General features: G+C 35.4%; 1 protein-coding gene across 5 annotated transcripts in view; it reads left to right on the top strand.

Annotated features, from left to right (window-relative positions):
• The window catches only part of Atp11c (ATPase phospholipid transporting 11C), a 191,759-nt gene that overhangs the window by 64,204 nt on the left and 102,591 nt on the right, over positions 1–24,964 (top strand). For all 5 annotated transcript variants that reach the window (XM_005358515.2, XM_005358514.2, XM_026784837.1 and 2 more), the window contains exons 2-5: positions 10,448–10,567; positions 19,660–19,749; positions 22,496–22,576; positions 24,414–24,521. In XM_005358515.2, the coding sequence (XP_005358572.1) occupies positions 10,448–10,567; positions 19,660–19,749; positions 22,496–22,576; positions 24,414–24,521 (399 nt within the window). The remainder of the gene's footprint in view (positions 1–10,447; positions 10,568–19,659; positions 19,750–22,495; positions 22,577–24,413; positions 24,522–24,964) is intronic.

The raw sequence follows: 24,964 nt of genomic DNA, 5'->3' as shown, positions 1-24,964 counted from the left end.
ATGTTAGAATTCCCAAAAAAGTAGGCTTTAATGCCAGTGAAGGAATGAACTTCCCAGCAAGGTGAGGACAAGCAGTCAAAGAGCGAAACTCTATATTCCATATTCTTATATAGGCTTCCAACAGAAAGTGTGGCCCAGATTAAAGGTGTGTCTTTCCTCCTCAACATCTGGGTTAGAAGTGGATCCACTCACTTCAAACCAAGCAAGAAATATCACATAGGTGTGCCCTTCATTTCTGGATTGTAATTTATTCCAGATGTGGTCAATTTGACACCCAAAACTAGCCATCACACATATATTTAAAATTTGCTTAAAACCTTTCCCCCTTTCCACCTTTAAACCTGCAATTTTCTAGTAAACTCACCCAAAAAACATTTGTAGTAAATGATATGTCTGTACTCCACTTGTGAATCCCTTAATGTCCCCTGGGTTTATTTTATCAGATTATAAACTCATACAAGACTCCTCAGGAGCCAGCCTATAATCTGTTATCCTGAAGAATGATAGATGTAGAGGGAGGGGAAGGTCCTTTAGAAATATGCTGAACAATGAAGTTCCAAGAGCTTCAAAAATCTTATATATGGTCACTACTAAGATATGTAGGCACAACTCTTCTTTTTCAAAAAGTTACATGTATTTATTATTTATTCATCCGTCCATCTATCTATCCATCTATTTATTTGTGTATGCTATTTGTGTATGTGTTTGTGTGTGCATGCCTGTGCAAACACGTGCTCATATGCCACCACGCACTAATGGAAGATTGAAAATCCATCATGTTGGGTCTCAGGGATTGAACTCAGTTTATTAGACTTGGTGTGTAGCACTTTTACCTACTGAGACATCTCACTGACCCGTGAGTCATTTTGAGAAGTCACACACTTTAGGTGTGCCTTATTCTTTCCCTGATTACCTTTCTTTGTTCTTTAAATAAATTCCAACTCTGCTTCTTATGGATTCATACTGAAATTCTTTTCCACAGCATGACTGAGGATCTAGTTTGCCTAAATGGAAGTCTTTGAAGAAAAAAAAAAAAAACAAAACTCTAGTTGCTTCCAGCATAAGTATCAAGCTGTACATTTTTCCTCTGCTACTACTGACAAGTTACCAAGCCTTGCTGGGTTTTCCTACTCAATCTTTTTATTTATTTATTTAGGTTTTTTTCTTGTGGGGGGGCGGGCTGGCACAGTTTATCTGTGCTGTCCTGGAACTTGTTCTGTAGGCCAAGCTGGCCTTGAACTCACAAAGAAATCTGCCTACCTCTGCCTCTCTGAGTGCTGGGTTTAAAGGTGTGGGCTGCCTGACCCTACTCAATCTTTTAACATTAGATTGTCACTTAATGAAGAAACCTACAGATACTATGCTGTATTATGATTTAGGTGAAAGCATTTTTTCATGTTCAAAGCTTGACAGGTATTTTTAATTTTGGCTTTAGATTCTTATAATTGTTCTAGATACCCCTTCATGTGCTTTAGAAGCAACCCACTGCTATTTTCCATCATATGCTTAAGTAGAACCACAAAATACTATTTTTCTTACTTGTTAAAAGTTTTGCTTTGTGGGAAGTGACTTGGGACCAGTTTGACTTTTAGTATGATTAGTATTTTGTGGGGAAGGCATACATTTTTTACTATATGCTCTGGTTAAAAAAACTTTCAAGTAGGTTTGTCTTTATATGTATTTTTATTTTTTGTAACAATCCTGTGTGCAATTAAACTTCATAATTCCAAGTTGTTTATTAGTTTTTAAATTGCCCTTATTTTAATTAGTCTGTTTTAACTTATAGTTGCTTGTACCTTTGGGTGTGAGGATATGGATGTTGTATTTTAAGAGGGTTAAACCATTTTTCTCCTCTAATAGGCACATTTGAAAAGGGATTCTTTTTTTCACATGTAATGATTAACATTAAGTAAAATTTGACTGTAAGTGACTTAAATTGATGTCTTTAAAGACTTAAAGAACCAATGTACCTTTTAGAGTACAAGATAAATATCCTGAAGGACCTTAATGTAGTCATTTTGAGAAGACCTTAGTACATGAGTTTTTTATTTTTTGGTCTGTATGCTTTTCTAAGTGTTTTATGTATCATTTTTGCATAGAAGCTTACAAATAACTTTCATTCCAGTACATTACCCTTTACATGTGGTTTTGAAAATTAATCTTTATTTTCAAAGTTATTCTTGCTCTTGATTTATTTTATTTTAGAAGTCTTGGCTGAACTGGGTTGCCAAATTGTACATCTGAAGCTGCATTGTAAGATTTCAGTGCTAGATGTATGAACAAATGTTATTTTTAATAAGATCATCTAGTCAAGCCATTTGCAAGTAACAGACAAAAACTCCAGTACCACGGCTTTCCCAAGACACACACAGACCAATTAGTATCAGAAGGTAATTAAGACCAAGATCTTCTGGTACCTTTCCTCTCATAATTGAACTTTAGAAGCAAAAACCTCTACTTGGGCTTATAGCCAAATACGTAATTTTACTTATCTACTTTTGCTATATAAAGATAGAACCATCATAATTTTACCAATTATCTCACCTCATATATTTGAAAGCTCTGCCAGTATGACCAATTGTGAATGCTGTGTGTTTTTCCTGCCAATAGGATCTACCATGGTTATAGCCTAAAGGTTTGATGCAGTAAAAACTGGAATGGCACTTCCCAAACCATATATTAAATGTGCTGCCATGGCATCTTTTTAGGGAGAAAGTCCTGTATTTAAATAATTGTGTGAAAGGCTAATTTACACAAAATTAAAATGCTTCCTTGTAAACTTTTAAAAACTTGCACTATGTAAGTATTCATTGTGAAGCTCGGAGAGGGGGTTATGGACTGGGTTTGGTCCTTCTATAAGGAACATTATTGTTAACTTGTTCCATGTAATGAATTTTGGGAAAAATTTAATAGTGCATTCTGTTATTTTTGACAGTTTATATTTATTGTGGGTTCCTAATTGACAGTCCTTAAAGACAGTGAGGTCTAACAAAGCAAGCAGATATTTTTAAATTTACAAATTATTTATTTGGTCTGCTCTTTCTATGCCTCAGCATACTACAAATTATCTTTTTTTTACTTCAGAACTCTTGCTGATTTCTGTAAAATCTAAGCGTCTTGAAGGATAATTAGTCTTGGGGCTGGAGAAATGGCTTATAAGTTAAGAGCATTGGCTGCTCTTCCAGATGACATGTGTTCAATTCCCAACACCCACATGGAAGATCACAATCATCTGTAACTCTAGTCCCAGGGGATGTAACAGCTTCTGGCTTACACTGCAGGACATGTACATGGTGTGTGGATATACATGCAGGTAGAACACCAATACATACAAAAGTGAAAGTTTTTAGATTTTTAGAAAAAAAATAGTCTCTTGAATTGGAGAAATGGCCCAGCAGCTAAGAATATTTTCTGTTCTAGCAGAGGACCAGGTTTGTTTCCCAACACCTACAAAGGTGGCTCACTGCTTCCATACGTCTGGTGCTGGTGATTCTTTGCCCTTTTCTGGCCTCTGTAATCATCAGGCGCATGTGTGTGGTACATATACATACCTGCAAGCAAATACTCAAACACAAAATAAAATTAAATCATTTTTTGGAAAAGAATAATTATGTCAGGTTTGGTGGTGCATACCTTTAGTCTCAGCAACACTTAGAAGGCAGAGACAGGTAGTACTCTGTAAGTTAGAGGTTAGCCTAGTTGGTCTACATAGTGAGTTCAGGTTATCTAGGGCTGCATTTTAAGCCTCTGTCTCAAAATAGACGGAGTGGTGTGACCATTTAGTCTTTATTGTTCACAGCAACTTCAAAACCTACGCTTTGGAGAAGGTAAGGAAATATAGAGACAATGGCATTAATTCTGGAACAGTACTCAGGTGATTATGTACTCTAAGACAAAGGGAGAAAGTAATTACTATTTTGCTGCCAAGATATCAGAGTGACAGTTCTAAAGGACTTACGGTGTGTGTTTTGGACAACACTCTACAAGAGCTCCATGAGTGGGCCCTCATTTACCATGTAGCACAACTTAAATTTGTGGTGGCCCATTGTTTCAAGTTGTATATTTCTATAGTTACTTAACATCTGAAAAACCTTATCCTTTGTTCACAGTAGTAATTCAGCATCATAAAAGGTGATCTCTGTTTATTGAGTTATTGCCATTTGCTGTTGAGATATAATGAGATCTTTAAATAATGAGAATTTACCAGTTCCAAATAAACTTTCCACAGAAACCATTTTCTTAGACCTTATATGTGTTTTGTACAATTTTTTGAAGCTTCAGAATTTAGAAATACAGCCATTTCCTTGAGGAAAACCCCAGTGATCCCTAACAAATACCTAGACTGTTCCTCAAACTATGCACAGATATAAAACTAAAATTTTAGTTAAGCTGGGTAGTAGGCAGAAGCAGGTGTATCTCTTTGTGAGTTTTAGGCCACCCTGGTTCTATATCAGCCAATGCTACATACAGACCCAGTTTCAAAAAAAATCAAATGTGTGTATGTGCGCGTGTGTGTGTATGCATGTGCACATGTGTTAATTTAAGTTTAGTGAACTTTCCTAAGAAAGGTAATTGTCACCATGGTTTGTTTATTGTAGGTAGGGATTAGGGGAAGAAGATGAGAAAAGAATATAGTGCCGTACCAGGATATTGATATTTGAAAAAAAAATAGATACTTGAAGTGATACTGCCAAGGCAAATTAGGATCTTTAGAGAAAAGTAGCGGGCACCTGTGAAGTGGTAAAATAACAGAGGGCTGGCCACCACAGTGCTGCGTCCAGCTAACTCTTTTAGGTCCTCTAATGCTTCCTTTGGCACCTCCCACAGAAGTACATAAATTCCTCAAACCGAAGTTGGCTTTCATCCTAAGTTCCAGGAAACTTTGCAAGGATCACAAAGATTGGTACAATTTCTTAATGACTTGCAGCCTTTTCTCTGTGATTTGGCTGCTTTTCTATTAGAAAATTTCCAGTCAGTATGCAGATGGCCCCATCTTTTACTTCTGCCTCCGAGGTTTGTAATCTGTATTTTATTCTGTTTTCTAGTTACCCAGGCTTGCTTAGTCCAGAAGCCTTCTTCTTGCTTTCTCTTTGTATGCGTATTTATCCACTTTCTGAGTGTATTCATCAGTGCTTAGTTGAGTTGCCAGCTTCTCTTTCTCTAATTTTAGAACTTAACTACCTTTGTATTTAGAGTTTTAAGGTTTGTTAAGTGTTTGGAATGAAAAGTGGTGTACAGATACTGTAGCAAGAACAAAAGATATTTTGTCACTTTGTAAAGACTTGTTTATGTATGAGTTTTGTCAGGCTATAGACAAGATATGAAAGATACTATAAAGGTAGGTTGCTGTGTACCATTAGGAAGTTTGGGAGATGCAGGCTACATTTTTTAAATCAACCTCTGAATCATTTTTAAAATTCCTGTTAAAATTGTGAACCACAAATGCTTACAGCATTTTGATCCATATACTCCCTTAAGTATCTTTTAGGAAAGCTGAATTTCATTTACATTTCTGTAGTTGTGGGTTGGGTTGAGAGCATGGTGTTCATGGTGTGGGAATGCTTAGGATTGGTTGTTCCTGGCGAACTTTAACTGTTCAGTAGAACACATTTATATCATGAATGTCCAACGAAAACTTCCAACAAGGTATTGTTCCTATATATACCCTCCCGCTCTTTTATTTATTTTTTTAGGTGTTGTGCTTGCAGATTTTGATGTGTTTGTGTAGAGCTAAAATATATTCTTTATAGCAATTTTTTACAGTTCATATGCTGCCAGTTGGTAATACCCAAGTTTATATATGCATAACAATTTCATGTGCTTGTGTTTTTGATAAGATATTTACAAATTTCAATAAACAAGACCACATAATTAAGCTCTAAAGTCAAAGCCAAACAAAATGTTCTATCTAAAAGTTTGCTTTGCTTCCTCTGGTAAAGGAGGAAAAAACAGCTTGGTCACTTTAGAAGTTGCAATAAAAGCAAAATATGAAATGTACATTCTTAAGATTCATTTTTACATTGTGACTGTAAGTTAATGTCAGGATTATTTACCTTTGTTGCAATGGAGCAAGCATGGAAACCTTAATTAATTGACCACTGAATACATTATAGTAATTTCAACCACGAAGCTTAATATACTGCAGTCAGTCCCTGGCAGCCTACTGTTCTTCTCCCTGTACTGCTCCCCTCAAATCTTGGGATAGTAATCTGACTTTGGGAGGCTTTTAAATAGCGCTTTAACTTTTGAGCAATTTTTTTTCAACTTTGAGGTAATTTGTCCATTTTCAGACTTACTGTGCAGTTAAAAAAAAGTACTAATGCTTTAAAGAAGAAAATAGCTTTGGGTTGGAGTGTGAATAGTTTAAATCATTTCTGTGTCTTCAAATTTTTTAGCCTAATTTATATATATTTATTCTATATGGGTGTTTTGCTTGCCTGTATGTGTGTCTGTGCATCAAGTACATGCCTGGTGCCTGGGGAAGTCAAAAAAGGACATCAGATTTCCTGGAAGCTGCCCTATGGGTACTGGAATCGAACCTTAGATGCTCTGGAAGATCAGCCTCTGCTTTTAACTGCTGAACCATCTCTCCAGCTCTTTTCAAGTTTTAATTAGTAATTTTGTTCACTTTTACTTATAGGAACTCAGAGACAAGGCTGACCAATAAAAAATATGTAATTATCAAATATGTAAATATGTATTAATGATGTGTCATTAAGAAAGAGTTGGTGCTAGTTTATTTCAGCTTTAAACAATAATATTTCTAAAGACATTTGGATGGGACTTAGTCCAACACAGAATGAACTCCTAATGAAAGTAAAGACTGTATTGGTGACAGGAATTACATATTCCTAGACCAAGACTACATTGTCTGCCTTCCAAAGTTGATTGTTCTTTAGTGCTTCCTTTTTGGATTTCTTTGTTCTGGCAAAAGTATCTATTTTATTCAAAATCATGGTAAGCAACACTAAAGTTTTAACACTACATGGCAACAAGTGGAAAGGTACAGTAAATTTATACAAATTCAGAGTTGTCATTGTATGTGAGCTAAACTACATTGCACAGTTGCAATAAATGCAAAGAGAGATTACAGTTTCATTAGAATTAGGGTAAACAGGCACAGAAAAGACACCTGCTTCATATCACCACATCTCCAGTCCTCAGGAAGTGTTGAAATAAGAGCTGCGGAGCTGCGTCCCCAGCACCCTGCCGCCCGCATGGTTAGCTTAGTTATGTCCCGAAATAATTACACAGAAACTGTATTCTTTTAAACACTGCCTGACCCATTAGTTTCAGTTTCTTATTGGCTAGCTCTTACATATTGATCTAACCCATTTCTATTAATCTGTGTAGCCCACAAGCTGGCTTATCAGGAATGATCTTAACCTGTATCTGCCTGGAGTGGGACAATCATGGCGACTCACTGACTCAGCTTCTTTCTCCCAGCATCCTGTTTTGTTTTTTTCGCCAACCTAAGGGTTGGCCTATAAAATGGGCCTAGGCAGTTTCTTTATTAATAAGAAATCATTCCCACATCAAGGAAGCTTCAAATCTAAACCTTCCCTAGAGAAAAAGTCCTATTTTGATAAATTTGGAAAGTGGATATTATACAGCTTCTTATTGCCATCTAACAACCACTTTTAGGAGCTAGACATTAATATACACCTACTTGCGCATAATTTCAATCCATTTTCTTGAATTTATGGAGATAGATATCACTTAAGCATTATTTCAAAGAGATCTGAGAGATAAATGTGTGGGTAAACCTCTTAGTAAAATTGTTAGTATCATTCAGTTGTAGAGGATTCCTAAAAAGATGTGCGTAAAAATTATATTTTTTACTTCGGAGGACCAAAGAAGTTGAAGACAATTTAAAATTGGGAAAGTACTAGTTCATTTTCATCTTAAGCTAATTAGTATCCACTGTAGAGGGGAGAAGCCATATTGGCAGTGCAAGAAGCATACTGCTCTACTGACCCTCTATTCTTCCTTTTCCTAGTCCTCATCCCTCTTTCTCCTTTAATTTTTATTTCCTTTGTATGGGTATACTGTCTGCATGTATATCAGTGTACCATGTGCACAATCTGGGGCAACAGGGCAGGAAATTTAGAAACAACAGACACACATACAAAAAAATCTGGGATTGGGTAGACTGAAATCTGGTGGAGACACACCAACAACAGACAACAGGAAACCCACCTTATTTATTTTATAAATCTGAATTGAGGATGTGGGTTTGTTGTATACAGCTGAATGAGGAAGAGGGTTTAGTTTATTTAGTAGAGAGCGGGTCACCACAGGGAAGCGGTCTCAAGCTGCAAACATCCGGGAGGAGGAAGCTGCAGTAGACCTTTTCTGCACATACTATCAGTATCCACACATGAACCGGGGAAGCCTTTGTAATTTCCCTGAGCCTGAGTCAGGGAAAGCTTTGCCAATCTCATTGGTCTGAGGCATTGGGGTTATTGACATGCATTTTCATGTAAATAACACACATTCAATCAGGACTTCCTCTGCTCCCCACAGTTAACCTCTACTTACTTTTTAAAAATGTGTTTATTTTTATGGTGGTATAAACCCAGGGACTTATATGTAATAGGCAAGCACTCTACTCCTGAGATAAACACATCTGAGCTTCTCTGTTAGTATTTTCCAGTTATTTTTGGTTGACTTTGTACAAATTTGAAGGCAGTGCCTTATTTGTTTCATAAGCTTAAGTTAAAAATAGCAAAACAGAGATGCTTTATACTCATGGTGATTATTACTTATTAAGGTAAATTTTACAAATAATATCTTCAGAAGACACAAATGCAGGCAGTAATATATACAAATACAGTAAATATTTGGAAAACTTCAAAATTTCTAAGTAGTCTTTTAACATTATTTTAAAGATTGATATCTTTGACATTTGAATAACTCAACAAAAACTCTTTGTTGTTAGTATTTTAAAATATTGTAATTGACAAATTATTCTTAAAAATAAGAATAAGGATCTAAAGATAATAGTTTTTTACCAGTATAGTTAGAAACTGTTTCAAATATAGTACTATCAAAGACTATTTTGTATATATAAAAAATGTATTCTATTTCAAACAAAGAGAATAGAAGATTGAAGAGATGGTAAATTGGTAGAGAGCACTGCTGTTCTTCCAGAAGACCCAAGTTTGGTTCCCAGCATCCAAATGACAGTTCACAACCATCCATAGTTCCAGTTACAAAGTATCAAGTATCCTATTCTGGCCTCCTTGGGCACAGTGCAACAGACATACATGCAGATAAAACATCCATACATATAAAATAAACATTTTACATTTTTTAAAATAGAGAACTGTGAAGTCCCAGAAAGTTTTACATATACTTGAGCATTACTCTGAGTCTTTTCAATACAGTGAGTCTATTTTTAAAAGATATTTTAAAAAGCACTAGAAATATATTGTCTTAAGCGAGACTTTAGGATAATAGAATATGGGAGGTCACAAGGAAGTTTTCTTATAAAGGCAAAGATTCATACGGGTTTGTTTTTTTGGTTTTTTTGTAAAAAGGTGATTTTTCTATTAACAGGATTTCTGACATGTTTAGAAATAATTTGTATTGTAGTTTCTCTTCTCTGATATATTTGTTGACAAAAGGTCCTCAGAAGTTGTATAATAAATAAAATATTCCCATTCTAATTTTTTCTAAGTTAGCATGTTGTTGTAAACATAATAGTTGAGCTTCATTTGTACTGTGGGTGGAATAATATGGCTGGCACTAACAATACAGGTTTCTTTAGTATGCCCTCTCGAATTTCACTGGCATAAATTGACAGTAGATTGATTAAATTTACCATGTATTTTAGGAGAACCAAAGAATTGCAATTACTTACTCAACTATTCAAATGGGTTCAAGATATCTTTAAACTTTTTTGGGGGGCAATCAGAAAAACCTCTCTTAAGGGAGCCGCGGCATGCTGCCAGCAAGCAAAGCCCAGGTTTTTAAGCTGATTTAGTTGGCCACGTTGGCATCAGAAACTGTATTAATTAAATCACTGTTTGGCCCGTTAGCTCTAGCTTCTTATTTTCTATGTCTTACATATTAATTTAACCATTTCTATTAATCTGTGTATCACCACGTGGCTGTGAACCAGCTAAAATTTTAGCATGTCTGTCTCTGACAGTGGCTCTATGGTTTCTCCCTGACTCTGCCTTTCTCCTAGCATTTAGTTTAGTTTTTCCCACCCAGCTCTGTTCCCCTATAGCTCTGCTATAGGCCCAAATCAGTTCCTTTATTAACCAATAATATTCACAGCATACAGAGGGGAATCCCATATTATAAGAGATTTGTGGATTTTAATTTCTTGACAAGGTTTTCACCTTTCCCTGCTACTCTGATTCTCCAGAGTTCTAAGCATGGTGAAAACAGAGAAATATGGTGAAAAGCTGACCTTCTCCTTCTTTCTCTTGGTTAGTGCGCTGGAGAAGAGAAACGAGTTGGTACACGCACAGTATTTGTTGGCAATCATCCCATTTCAGGAACAGAAGCTTACAGTGCACAAAGATTTTGTGATAATAGAATAGTCTCCTCTAAGGTAAGTTGTGTTTCTTTTTTAAACTCTCCAGATGCTCATATAAAATTGCATATTTTTATTTATGCTTCTAAGGAAGCTGGTTCTTTTATATTTGTTTATACACATAGTCATATACTTCTACAAATCATAATACCAACTGTAGTAATTATTCCTCAAAAAAATAGTTTAGTTTTTAAAAAGCCTATCATTTTGTCTGGTTATAACTTTCACTTGCCCTCCTTTATGATTCACAGTTCCTGTTGATTGTGCATATTACGTTAGGCCTTAAAATGTGCTACCAGTAATTATTATTGTGCTTAGAAGGGATATTTTTCAGTGGTCAAACATTTGCCAACCGACATTTTGCAGATTTGTGGGGGCTTTACTTATGTAAAGCTTTCTGAATTGCCTTTGAAAAGATTAGTCTGCTCATGCTGCTCAATAAATAAATAAATTTTAAAAAAAAGAAAAGATTAGTCTGTACATGATTTCCATTCTTTAGGATGGTGCTTAGTGACTTTCATTTGCATATCTTCTCTTTCCTAACTTCTGACTTACATTTCTAGCTCCTAAAAAAGGCCTGTATACTCCTTGACCTATGACCTGTAAAATTTAATCACAATAGCCATCACTTTTGGGCTAATGATCTTATTTCAGTGTGGTATAAGCTAAGAGCAGTGGCCTACATGTTTGAACACCTGCATTTAAATCTTGATAAAATATTCACTAGCTATATCATCTTTGTCAAATTAAAATACAATTTATGAAATGGCTAATACTTCATATGTAAAAACACTTCTTAAAGCTCTTAGTACCCAGTAGTCATTGCTCTGCTAATATTAATTTACTGGTCTTTATTGCTGGCAGACCAGACAAGATGTTAGGTAGTAGATGACTGGTTTACTATCATCTCTTGTAGCATGGAACATATTTTGATAATGTTCTTGCTTCCAAATGAAGCTTGGAAAGGGAGAGCTAAAACATTGGTGAAATTTAGTTCAGTGTACACTTGAAGTCAATTAGGACCTGAAACCCAAAATTATACCCTTCCTTTAATAATACACCACATTTTGGTATTCAAATATTCCTTTGGTTTCTCCTTTAGGTAATGGCATAATGAAAATTGTTTTTGTTAAAAGATTAATATGTAAAATATAGGCAGAAGCAGACAGATGTCTGCGAGTTCCAGGACAGCCAGGATTGTATTGTATGAGACCTGATCTCTACAGAAAAAGAAAAGATTAATATGTAAAACATAAATGTGAAAACTGAGTAGCCCACTGAACAGATAATGTATGTAGCCATGTAGAACACTGTGATATATCAGATAAAATGTTGATTTTCTTTTACTCTTAAGTCCTGTCACAGAAATTTTATTCTCAGTTAGGGGCTACTTGTGTCTGTGACAGGGTCTCACTGTGTAGCCCTTGCTATCCTGGAACTCATTATGTATGCCTGTAGACCTAGACTGGCCTCACACTCACTGAGATCTGCCTGCCTCTGTTTCCCAAATGCTGGGATTAAAGGAGTGTATCAATACACCTGGCTAAAGTGTGGATTTTTAATCTCCAATTTAGGGTAGGAAAAAATGAGGCGCAGAGAAAATAATTCTTTCAAAATATTTCCTTCTTAGACTTGGATAGGAAGTTAAAATCGTTTAACTTGGATCTTAATTCTCTCATCCATAAAATAGGCCTATTGAATTGTTCGTTTTATGAGATTGTAGTGAGGATGAAAAGAAATGATACACAGAAAACATTTACCACTATGTTTGGAAGTGTTAACACCTAGTAAATGTTATATCTTCTTATATTATTTGTATTCATGGGGGATTATTCCAGTACATTACTGTTGATGTTTTTGGACTCTTGTGATTTGAATGTATAGAGAGAGTCCTTTTTGGTAGAGGGCCTTTGGATCTACTCTGGAGAAACTTAACAATTTTATAATTGGAATTTATCTTCCTCACATTACCTTTTGGTTCCATATATTTGTACCATACTCTTTGAATTGAATAAATACAGTTTATAGACTATGCTAGCTGTCTTCCAACTCTGTAGCAAGTGTTACTTTCCTTTCTCTACTTTGTCATAAAAATAACACTTGTTTTTGGTGCTTTTTTTCATTACAAATAACCCCCTGTAGAGCCAATGTATCAGGAAATAAATGTTAATACAGGGAGCACTGAAGAAAACACTTTGACCTTTAAATTTTATTTACTTATAAAATCAGTGTCTATTTTTTTTCTGGGAACACAAATATTTTCTTAGAAAAGAAATGTCCCTTGAGGTGTTACTAATTTAAAGTACTCTGTGGAGAGTTTTGGTTATCACCAGAATTTTGTAGCTGATGCAAAATTGGAAATTCCCTTCCTTAACAAAAAGAACATTAATTGCACTGTTATTGTTCTTTAGGGCTTTTTTTTTACTTTGTTTTTGATTTTTTGGTTGTTGTTTGGTTTGTTTGTTTTTTACAATTTCTGAGCTTTAGAGTACCATCAGTGAAATAATCAGTGAGTTATGCATAGTTGATTTAGAAAGTTAAACTTGACTCAAATCAGAGTTTTAGGTCTAAATTTACATTATCGTTTTTCCCTTATTTAAAAAATTGAATTGATAAAAAAAAGAAGAAAAAAATTGAATTGAGACCTGTAAAATGGCTCAGTGTACCTGTAAGGCATCTACTACCAAACCTGATGACCTGGGATTCAGTCTTTGGGACCTACACTGACTCCCATCAGTAGTCCCCTGACCTCCACATGCACACTGTGGCACACATATGTGTTCTCTTGCATACACATACAACAAATAAACCAGATTCATCAATAGTGCAATTTATTAAAACTGAGAAGACTTCTTTCTTTCAGTTGTGTCTGACACACTGAAAATAACCTGTAAATTTTACTAATTTCTGATTTAGTTTTTGTCAGCAACTTTATTGCTTTTGAGAGGTTCCGAATTTTCAGTGGATAGGACAGTGTGATAAGTAAAATTTCTGTGTGGCATTGTTAGTAAAAATGAAGGTAGATTGCAAAGCTCAAAATTCCATTTAATGCCAACATAAAGAAAAATTGATAATAACTTGAGTGTAGTAATGTAGCAAAGTGAACAGTTACCAATATAGAACTTACTATAAAATTAGTCTTGCTTTTTTATTCTATTGCATCCATGTGTATCTAGTAGTTAGAGAAGGTTATGTTCTTTGTGTAGTTCAGCTGATAACTTTATTGGTTAATTTTTAAATAGTTACTATTTCGTTTTTACCCATGTCCCTGTTCCTTTTGGTTGTTTGTTTGCTTTTGACAAGATTTTGTTATTTTGCCAAAATTGGCTTTTGTATGTAGTCCAGGCTGTCCTTGAACTCCTGGCAATCCTCCTACCTTACCTTCCTGAGTGTAAGATTACAGACATGTGCTGCCCCATCTAACTTGGTTTCCACTTTGCTGTTCCTATATAGAAACATTAGAACACATTACTTAGAGCTTTATCCTTAGAATTCTTAGTGCTAAGTAAAAAGCTTGGTGAACTTCATGTAAAAACAGCTTTTTTTCTCCTCTCATCTCTGGTGCTTGGAATCAAACATAAAACTACATGCATGTTGGATAATCACTTTGTCACTGAGCTATACAAACCCCATACTCCAGACCCAATCAAGTAAAGCTCAAAGCCTTTAATCTATTAGTTCATTTTCATTTCAACATTTGGAGATTCATTTGATGGAAAAATTTGGTTTTAAATTCTTTTAGATAATAGATACTTGAGGCAGTAACATAACTTTCTCATATAGTATCAGTTTTAGAACCCATATGTATATACCAACTACAAAATAAGTGAAAAATGCTCTATAGAAACTACTTGCAGGTCTAAGGAGATGGCTCAACAGTTAAGAACATTGGCTTTTCTTCAAGAGGTCCTGAGTTCAATTCCTCCACCACCCAAATAGCAGCTCACAGCTGTCTCTCACTGTAGTTACATTTGACTGTAGTCCCATGGGTTCTAATTCCCTCTTCTGGTATACATACATGCAGACAAAACCCCCATATACATAAAATAATACCTAAGTAAATGTAAAAATATTAAAAACAAGCTAACACCTAAGTGGCTGAGTATACCTGCGAGGTATTTTAGCCCACTTGTGGTAGTGCATGCCTTTAATTCCAGCACTCAAGAGGCAGAGGCCGGGAGATCTCTGTGAGTTCGAGGCCTGCCTAGCCTACAGAACGAGTTTCAGGACAGCCAAAACAAAACAAAATTTGCAGTGCTGGTATTTCTGTGTAGCAACAGTTGAACATGTTCTTAAATATTTAGTCTGACTTTTAACTTTATCGTTCCTTTTAACTTTATTCTAGTGGGGGATTGGAGAGACAGCTCAACAGTTAAGAGCACTTGCTCTTCCTAACACCAACATGGAGGCTACCAACTTTCTGTAACTCCAGTCCCAGGGGTCTCAAATGTCTCTTCTGGCCTCGATAGGCACCACACACACACACACACACACACACACACGCGCGCGCGCAAAAATACCTATACACATAAAATATAAGTAAATTATTTCTAAAATTAGTGTATGAATTCATTCACTCAATCTTCTAGGCAAGAACTTAGGATAGAAAAATCTATTTTCATCACTGTATTTAAAATAACTCATATTTGCATTTTCTTCCTGTGATTGGCATTGTTTTTGGTTTGTAACCACAGACCAAGTCTGAGAGTCCAGTTTTAAGATAAACAATTAAATTTTAATAACTTCATGTATATATCTACAGTTCTACCTTTATTCTAATTAGAAAGCTCTTTTAAAATAATTCTCTTAATCTGTGTTAAAGTATTGGTTTTAATGTATAGAATAAATAATTGTATCCTAATTTGCCTTTTAACTCAATCAGTGATTTAAATGGTCATTGCACAAATTTTACTCATCATTTCTTGATTTAAAAGTCTCAGTGGTGGCTTGACGAGTGTAGTCCTAGGACTTGATAGGCCAAAGCAGGAGGATTGCCCTGACTTTGAGGTTAGCATGGGGCTGTATGTAGTATGAGACACTGCCTGAAACAAACATCATGTGTTTCTTGCCAGGCACCATGCCTAGAGCTTATAGTAAGATAAGTTACAACACCCTAAGGTCTTAGTTCATGCCCTCATGAAGGAGAGAAGAACAATAGTTTTCAATGAAAGGACCAGCCAAAGTTCTTAAGAAAAAAGTTAGTCTGGCTAAGTAAAACAACAGTAGTGGGGCAAGGAATACATGTACTTCAGTGGTGTAGCTATGTAAAGCCCTGATTTGAATCCTTACCATTGCAAAACAACAGCAGTAGCCTAACAGGACTAGATCAAAAAAAGGTTCCCTTTGATCTGTTAATATTTCCCCAATAAGGACATTTAAGTGGTCTTAATGCTTATCTGTTTTTTTTTTATGTTTAGTTTGAGAACAGAAGGTTAGTGTCCTGGTTCACCTATTAGCAGTTTATTAGAGTTCAGCTTTTATTTATTTATTTATTTACTTGAAATCGATATGGCAGTTAAATGCTGGTTTTGGATTATAATGGTTTCAAAGCAACTCTATCAGTGGTTTTAAATGCTTATTTTTTATCATAAGCAAATTTGAGAATATCATGAAAAATGTGAATTCTTTTTCTCAAATAATAGACATTTCAGACAGCACTTAATTTTTTCACATTTTATTATTTTTTTTAAAAAAAGAAAGCAAACTATTTTTCTCATTTTACGTACCAATCCCAGTTCTCCCTTCTCACCTTCCATCCCCTCTACCTCCCCCTCCCCCAATCCACTCCTCAAAGAGGGTAAGGCACATTGCTTTGGGGGAAGTCCAAGACCCTCCCTACTATATCTAGGCCGAGCAAGGTATCCATCCAAAGAGAATCGGTTCCCAAGTAGCCAGTACATGCAGTAGGGACAAATCCTGGTGCCACTACCAGTGGCCCCTCAGTCTGCCTCAGCCATGCAACTGTCACCCACATTCAGAGGATCTAGTTTGGTCCTATGCTTGTTCCTTACCTGTCCAGCTGGAGTTGGTGAGCTCCCATTAGCTAAGGTAAAGTGTTTCAGAGATAGCACTTAATTTTATGGTTGGTTGATTGGTTTGTGGCAGACTCATTATGTAGCTCAAGCAGACCTGAAAACCCAAAGTAATCCGGTTGTATCTGTCCGTCAGTGCTAGGCTTAAAGGTGTCCCTGGCATTTCTTCATTTACTTTTTTAAAAAGATTTATTTTATGAATGTTTTGCCTGTGTATGCATGTAATTGTGTGTGTGTGTGTGTGTGTGTGTGTGTGTGTGTGTGTGTACTACATGCATGTTTGGTGCCTTCTGATGGTCAGAGGGGAATATAAGATGGTTATGAGCCATTATGTGGGTGCTGGGAAATGAACCCTGTTCATATGTAAGAACAGGTGCTCTTAACCACTAAGCCATGTACCACTTCCCTAGTCCTCTCTAAGGTACTCTTTTGACCTCAGATTTATTCTCCCTGTTGACTGTTGATTGTTATCTTAGTTTCTATTACTGTGGTAAAACACCATGACTGTTGCAACTTTGCTGGGGTGGGGAGTGGAATAGAATTTACTTTACCTTATAGTTTATTATTGTGAAGGAAAGTTAGGACAGAAACTCAAGGCATGAACCTGGAGGTACAAATTGAAGACCTTGAAGGATTGCTGTTTACTGGCTTGTCCTTCCTGGCTTGCTCAGTTTGCTTTCTTATACACCCTCGTACCAGCTGCCCTGGGAGGGCACTACCCTTAGCTTGCTTAAAGGTCATTCTTATGGGGGCATTTTCTCACTTGCGGTTCCCTCTTGTCAGGTGACTCAAGCTTGTGTCAAGTTGACATATTTTTTTTTTCTGAGACAGGGTTTCTCTGTACCTTTGGTGCCTGTCCTGAAACTCACTCTGTAGACCAGGATGTCCTCAAACTCACAGAGGTCCGACTGCGTCTACCTCCCTAGTGCTAGGATCAAAGGCGTGCGCCAACACTGTCTGGCCAGCCCAGTTCTACTGTAACTGCTTGCCTCCATTCGTCTTCTTTCTCTTGAGATTCTCTGAACTTTGAGAGCACCTAAGCCTTGTTTAAAGGAGATGTTAGAGGCCAACAAGATGGCTCAGGCAGTAAAAGGACTTGCCATGTAAGCCTGACAACTGGAATATGATGCCTGGGACCCACATAAAGATTTGGAAGGAGAGAGATCCTGCCACAAAATTATCATCTGACCTCCACATGCACACCATAGCTCATTCACCCCCCACCCACAAAATAAATACATAAAATTGTTTAAAATTAATTGAACCTGAGTCCTCTGCAAGAGTAGCCAGTGCTCTTAACTGCTAAATTATCTCTCCAGGCTCAATAATTTTTTTCTTGACACATCTATTCTGCTTTCCCTTAAAATTATTATTCACTATTGAACTGCTGATGAAATTTTGGATGAGCTAAAGGCTAACTCATATCTCTAAAACAAATGAATAACAAAGTTTCCTAGAATCAATAGGGAAAAGCCTAAACACTGTGGCGCATACCTATAATCCCAATATTTGGGAAGTTGAGGTAGAAAGTATTCATTACTATAAAAAACATTAAATACTAGCTTTTCTGAAAACACTGTAAAAAATTTGTTTACCATCAAAGAGTTCCAGTAAATTTATCTTCTCTCATGGTGTAAAACCTTTTTGCAAATGTTTTAATCTCCTAACCTAACAGGGTAAAACTTTTATTAGCTGAGTTGCAACTTATTTAATTAAACTTCATTTAAATGAGCTATTTACAAAAGATTATGAGGTCAAACCCCAACCAATGGGAAAAACAGTCACCACTTGTATTAAAATAAAAACCAAGTGAATTTGCCATCCTGGTGTGCCTGTGCCTGCTCTTCCATTTTTTTTTTAATGAGTAGCTTATTTTTCTGATCAAAAGTAAAGTTTTACTTTGTCAAGACACTAATTGGAGTAATGATTTCTTCTTTAAAGCTCTGAACTTATTTTTAACAATTACTATAAGTTGTAAATGTGTCTGTGTTTTCAATAAGGTTTTTCTCTGAATAGGTCATAATTTCTATAGAAGTAAGTTGTTCAGTTGTCTTCCCTACTATTCATTCTAACAATTCCTGGGAGAGATAAAAGTTATTTGAATGAGTCAATGAGTATATTAATTCTTTTGGCTAGGTCTAATCACTGGATTTAGATCATTGTCAGAGATAAAATTTTGTCTCTACTAGTACCGCCTATCTTCATGACAGCTGAAAATGTGTTCATAAATGAAAAGGTACACACAAAATCTGAGTGCATACACAAGATGTAATTTATTAATGCCTTAAGCTTAATGACTGGATCATTTAAAAATCAACAGATGTAATACATACCATAATATAGAAGACTTGAAACCAGAATTTTAAAAAAAAAAACCTTTGAAGGTAAAAGGCTAAATTTACACTTGGAAAGACTCTATTTTGATAAATTGCATATCATGATATCCATTGATAAAGGACTGGAAAGCTAAAGTCTCAGAACATGACAGAGTATATGGAAATTTACTGCTAATAGTCTTAGCTTTTAAAATTAATTTTAAACAATTTTATGTATTTATTTTGTGGGTGGGGGGTGAATGAGCTATGGTGTGCATGTGGAGGTCAGATGATAATTTTGTGGCAGGATCTCTCTCCTTCCAAATCTTTATGTGGGTCCCAGGCATCATATTCCAGTTGTCAGGCTTACATGGCAAGTCCTTTTACTGCCTGAGCCATCTTGTTGGCCTCTAACATCTCCTTTAAACAAGGCTTAGGTGCTCTCAAAGTTCAGAGAATCTCAAGAGAGAGAGAAGACAAATGAATACATGTAATATGATATGAGAGCATATAGCAAAGAATCCGTTTTATGTTGGGTTGGAGAAATTAAAAATGTAGCACTTAGAAATTAAAAATGGCCAATGAAATTTTCAGTGAAACTTCATTTCTGGAAAAAAAAGTATTCTATACCTCTAAATATATTCTGGTGTAACATAAGGGTGTGTGTTTTCAATTGTTAGATATACTAAATACTACTTTATATTATAATAAGATTTTTCAAGTTTCTTTTCTAATAATACTTCTTGTTCAACTTATTTTATAGTATACACTTTGGAATTTCCTCCCAAAGAATTTGTTTGAACAGTTTAGAAGAATTGCAAATTTTTATTTTCTCATCATTTTCCTTGTACAGGTAAGAACTCCATGAAAACAACATGGATAAATTTGGTTGTTTCAAACAATTTGTAATCTTAAGTTGTCCTGTGACTTAAAAATATTTGATTGTTATTTTTAAGAAGAAATGTAATTGCACTTCAAGAATTGTGTGATGGTATAGGTTTCTAAAGCTGTCTTAGAAATGAGATTTAATTTTTCATGGATTTCGTATCTTTATCTTAAATGTATATTGTATAACATCTTAATGATTTTTTATATATCAAAATTTTAAATAGTTTAAACTAACAGTTTTGCTTTTTAACACCAGGCTTTTTGTGGTAGGAGAGGAAATGGTTTATTCATCTTAAACTTCCATATCACTGTTCATTACTGAAGAATGTCACTACAGAAACTCAAGCAGGACAGGAGCTTGGAGGCAGGAACTGATGCAGAGGCCGTGGATGAGGGTTGATTAGTGACTTGTGTCCCCTGTCTTACTCAGCCTGCTTTTTTATAGAACTCAAAACCACAAGTCTAGGGATGGCACCACCCACAATGGTCTGGGCCCTTACCTATTGATCACTGATTAAGAAAATGCCTTATAGCTGGATCTTATGGAGGCATTTTCTCAATTGGGGCTCTCTCCTCTCTGATGACTTAGCTTGCTTCAAGTTGACATAAAATCAGCCAGTATACAGTCCTATCTCAGTTTCCCAAATATTGGGATTATAGGTATGTGCCACCATGCCTAGGCTTTCCCCCATTGATTCTAGGAATCTTTGTTATTATTTTGTTTTAGAGATATGAGTTAGCCTTTAGCTCGTCATAGTGAATAATTTTAAGGTAAAGCAGAATAGGTGTATCAAAAAAGATATTGAGGCTGGAGAAATAGTTCAACAATGAAGAGCACTGGCTACTCTTGCAGAGGACCCAGGTTCAATCCCTGTACCCATGTGATGACTCAGAACCATCTGTAGCTCCAGATTAAACACTAGTTTTAGTCTATTTGAACACACTACTTTTCTTCCTTATTACACCTTTCTATGTGCCTTACTCACTTACTTCCTTGAAGTTTGAAAGTAGTAAATCTATCTGCTTTTTAGTGTTCCTTTTACCATTCGGTATTTTAGATTTTAATCATTTTAAATCATGTCTTACATCTTTAAGTATATAGCTTATTAGAGTTTTTCCTTCACTTACTACTTTAATGATAACACCCTCCTCATCATTTTAAATGAAGCAGAAAAATGCCAGTGAGTTAATGTTGAATGCTTTTGTTTGTATACACTGAGGCTTTGCCTAATGATATTATAATTTAGTTTAGGCCTCCTGTTTAAAACCAGTTTGGGACAGAATATAGAAAAGAGTAAACTGCCATAGTGAATGATGAAATTTTTAGAAAGGCACTCATATCTATGGTCAGATGTCTTAGAAGCATAAAGTACACCATGGATTCTATTGGCAAGAATCATTCAGTTTATTAAAGAGTGCATTTAATTAAGTTAAGCAACTATATGCTGACTACCTACAGTTTATTGTACAGTAGTCCCAAACAAAATATGATGAACAAAATACTGATTTTTTTCTACCCTTAAGGAATTTATATTAAAGTCTCGAAGAGTTGTATATTCACTTAACTCAAGAGATTGAAAGGGCTTCAAAAGTACATGGTATCTGAACTGATCTTTGAAGGATTAGAAGAGGTTTCCATGGCAGAGAATGCTACAACCAGCATTCCACAAATAGAAAAGAGATTGTGTAAAGTCATACATGTTTAAAGGTCTAAAAGTCTTAACATTTACATTTCTTTTTGTCAGGGGATGATAGTGAGATTTGAAGACAGATTGTAACTACTAACCCACCCCCCGATAATCTAGTTCTACTTCCATGTTTCTTATTTTTGTGAATAACAGCAACATTCACCCAGGCATGTTAATCTAACACTTGCAAGATATCTGCAATCAATAGTTATAGCTCATTACTTACCAGTCCTGCCATTTTTTGTTCCTGAATATCTTCAGTGCTTCTTTTCACATCTCTTACTTCTACCCTGATCCAAGACATCATCTTTCACTTGGATTACAGCAGTAGCCTCCCAAGTAGTCTCCTGTCCTCCACTCTTACTCTCTTCTAGTCTTTCTTTCACAAAGCATTGAGAATAAATTTTTGTGTTACCTTTTCCTGTGTAAAATCTTCAAAGATCCCCTACTGTGGAATGAATAGTCACAAGTCAACAGCTTTCGCTGGACTCTTCAATGTGACATTTTTGGGGGCATTTTTTTTTTAATTTTTGTTTTGTTTACTTGTTGTACATGTGTCACTTTTCCTTTTTAGAAGACCCTGTATATATTGTGCATTGTACCTGAAAACTTTCTTTGAGATAGTTAACTCATAGCTATCCTTATAGATCTCAGCATCTATACATTGGTTTTAATGTCTTATTTTCCTTGTAAGCTTTCAGCTCTGTGAAGGCAAACACTTCTCTATCTTTTTAAAGCAAGATTTCTAGCAGCTGAATGGTAGCAGTACAGGGCACTGGCAGAATGCTTTTCAGCCATTAGCTGATAAACCAGTATGCATATTTCAATAAAAGAGATCATCTAACCTTGGATGAAAACTAGTTCTGAATTTTCTTAAAATGACTTGTATATATTGTTTTGTTGTAATTAAAATTAGTATTCATCTCACTAATAAAATATATTTTGTTTGAAATATTTGAAACATGTAAATGCTACGTATGAGTTAATAGCTAATTTTATTTTCAATTTAATTTTTTTACCTAGGTCACAGTAGACACACCAACCAGCCCAGTTACCAGTGGACTTCCACTTTTCTTTGTTATAACTGTTACAGCAATCAAGCAGGTAAGTTTCTTACTTAAACTATGCCTGTTCTTTAATGCAAGCTGGTGTAAATTTTCTTGTAAATTCTCTAATTTATTTACTCTTTTCTTTCTCAATATGTATGTTTATGTGGTATAAGCATAATGAACAAGTAGACAGTTCAACTCAGTAGGGAAGCGGAGAGTGGATCTTTACTGTTCATTATTCTGATGTGATATGTCTTGGAATTTCCCATTCCAATGAATTTTAGTTGTTGTTGGTTATAGCCTAGAACTTAAGAACACAAATACTTGAATTTCTTTATTATCAGTAATACTATTGAGGAAGGTGATGGGTAGGGGAGACTTCTATCTTTCTTGTCAAAACTGGCAAGCTGCCACAGATTATGATGTGATTGTCTTTGAAGTATTTTGAACATTTTATGTGTTAGTACCTTTAAAACTGTCCAAATGAAATTGAAAATTTAAGTGAGGAGTGGGTTAACTGTATAGGAACAGACCGCAGACTATGCTTATTTGCAAACATATTTTTAGATAGTACCTATCAATATGCTTTTTGAAAGTACCTTAAGGTAACTGATAGATTGAAGGAACAAGGTTACCTTTCCTATTGGGGTTATCTGATCGTCTGTCTTGCCTACTAGGGATTTTACAAATTGTTTTTTCATGTATTTCATTGCTAAATAAAGACTTGGAATGTTCTTTCCCTCGGGCTATCTAGATTATTATTTTCCTTACTGTCATAAATTTTTAGTTCTAAGAATAGCATTTACGGTTTTCAGAGGGCTTTACTGATTCATTCTACTCCCACTACTAGTTCATGTTATATCCTTCCTTTCTTTATTAGTATCAGAGAATGAAATGATAGCCTAGTGTTTTAATAAAGAGGGATAGAATAGGAATGAAGAGGAAAAATCGGAGAGGGGAGGAAAAACTATCAAGAGACTATTTTTCAGATGTAGTTGAAAAGGCACAGATATTACAATGAGGGAAAAAAGCATTGAATATAAAAGAAGGTGGTCATGTTCAAATGAGCATCCTGCTTCCTTAGCTCTTTTAGTTTAAATCTATTCCACAAGAAAAGCCCAGAGGAAAGTGAACCATTAAAGCTCTGATTATTTTTTTTAATTCTAAAAGCAAACATCAGTTTCTATTTTCTTTAATCATTAAGTCAGTGGAGAATTTTAATTATTATCTCCACGATACATAAAATCTCTGATAAAACAAATTTCAAATTTTCCCACTTTCTGCATGAGAAGAATTACGTTTCTAAGTGATTAAGTTTATCATAAAATAAAATTTCAAAACAATTGTCTTTTCAAATTAAAAGTAGAGAGATATGCTAGAGAGACGACTCAGTACTTAAGAGCCGTGGCTCCTCTTACAGAGGACCCAGAACCCATATAGTGACACACTACCATCTATAACTCTAATTTTAGGGGATCTAACATCCTGATCTTGCCTCCCCAGGTACTATACACTCATGGTGCATAGGTATATATGAAAAAATACCAACACACACAAAATAAAATGAACAAATAAGTCTTCCTGGCAAAGTAGAACTATAATGTTCCTTAATTCTTCAGGCATATATTGAAGAAAACATAGGTATTCATTAGAACACTGCAGGAACAAATAATAGATTTTCACAATGAAGAATGTTAACACTCTAATACCTGTTTTGTCTTTAACATGTATCTTATTAAGGAACCTTATACCACAATAAAGATATATGCCTAAGAAATATGTTTAAAGTATGCTTCAAATTTTCTAATAATGTGTTCATCATTGTGTCTGTGGCATTCTGTGTTGAAATTAACATTATAAAGTTATAAATATAATTTTTATTATCTTTATAGGGATATGAAGATTGGCTTAGACACAGAGCTGATAATGAAGTTAACAAAAGCACTGTTTACATTATTGAAAATGCAAAACGAGTGAGAAAAGAAAGTGAAAAAATCAAGGTACTGTTTTACTACATCACTCCTTTTAAAGCTACTCTTAATGGCGCATATGTGTGCGCACATGCACATGTGCTTGTATGTTTATGTGTGTACATGCATATATGCCATGGAATATGTGTGGAGTTCAGAGGACAAGTTTCTGGAGTCGGTTCCTCCCTTCTGATGTGAATTTGTGGTTCAGAATCAGGGCATCAGGCTTACACAGCAAGCACTTTTACCCTCTGAATTTACCCTGGCCCCACTCAGAATAATTGGAATCAGTCCTGTGTGATAAAAATGCACACTTGGAAGTATACAGATCAGGGCAGTAGAGGTGCATGCCTTTAATCCCAGCACTCAGGAGTCAAGAGGCAGGCAGACCTTTGAGTTCAAGGCCAATCTGCTCTACAGAACAAGTTCCAGGACAGCCAGGTCTACACAGAGAAACAGTGTCTCAAAAAAAA

Source organism: Microtus ochrogaster, chromosome X (genome assembly GCF_000317375.1).
Source record: "Microtus ochrogaster isolate Prairie Vole_2 chromosome X, MicOch1.0, whole genome shotgun sequence".
Taxonomy (NCBI): domain Eukaryota; kingdom Metazoa; phylum Chordata; class Mammalia; order Rodentia; family Cricetidae; genus Microtus; species Microtus ochrogaster.
This window is presented reverse-complemented; position numbering and strand designations above follow the sequence as displayed.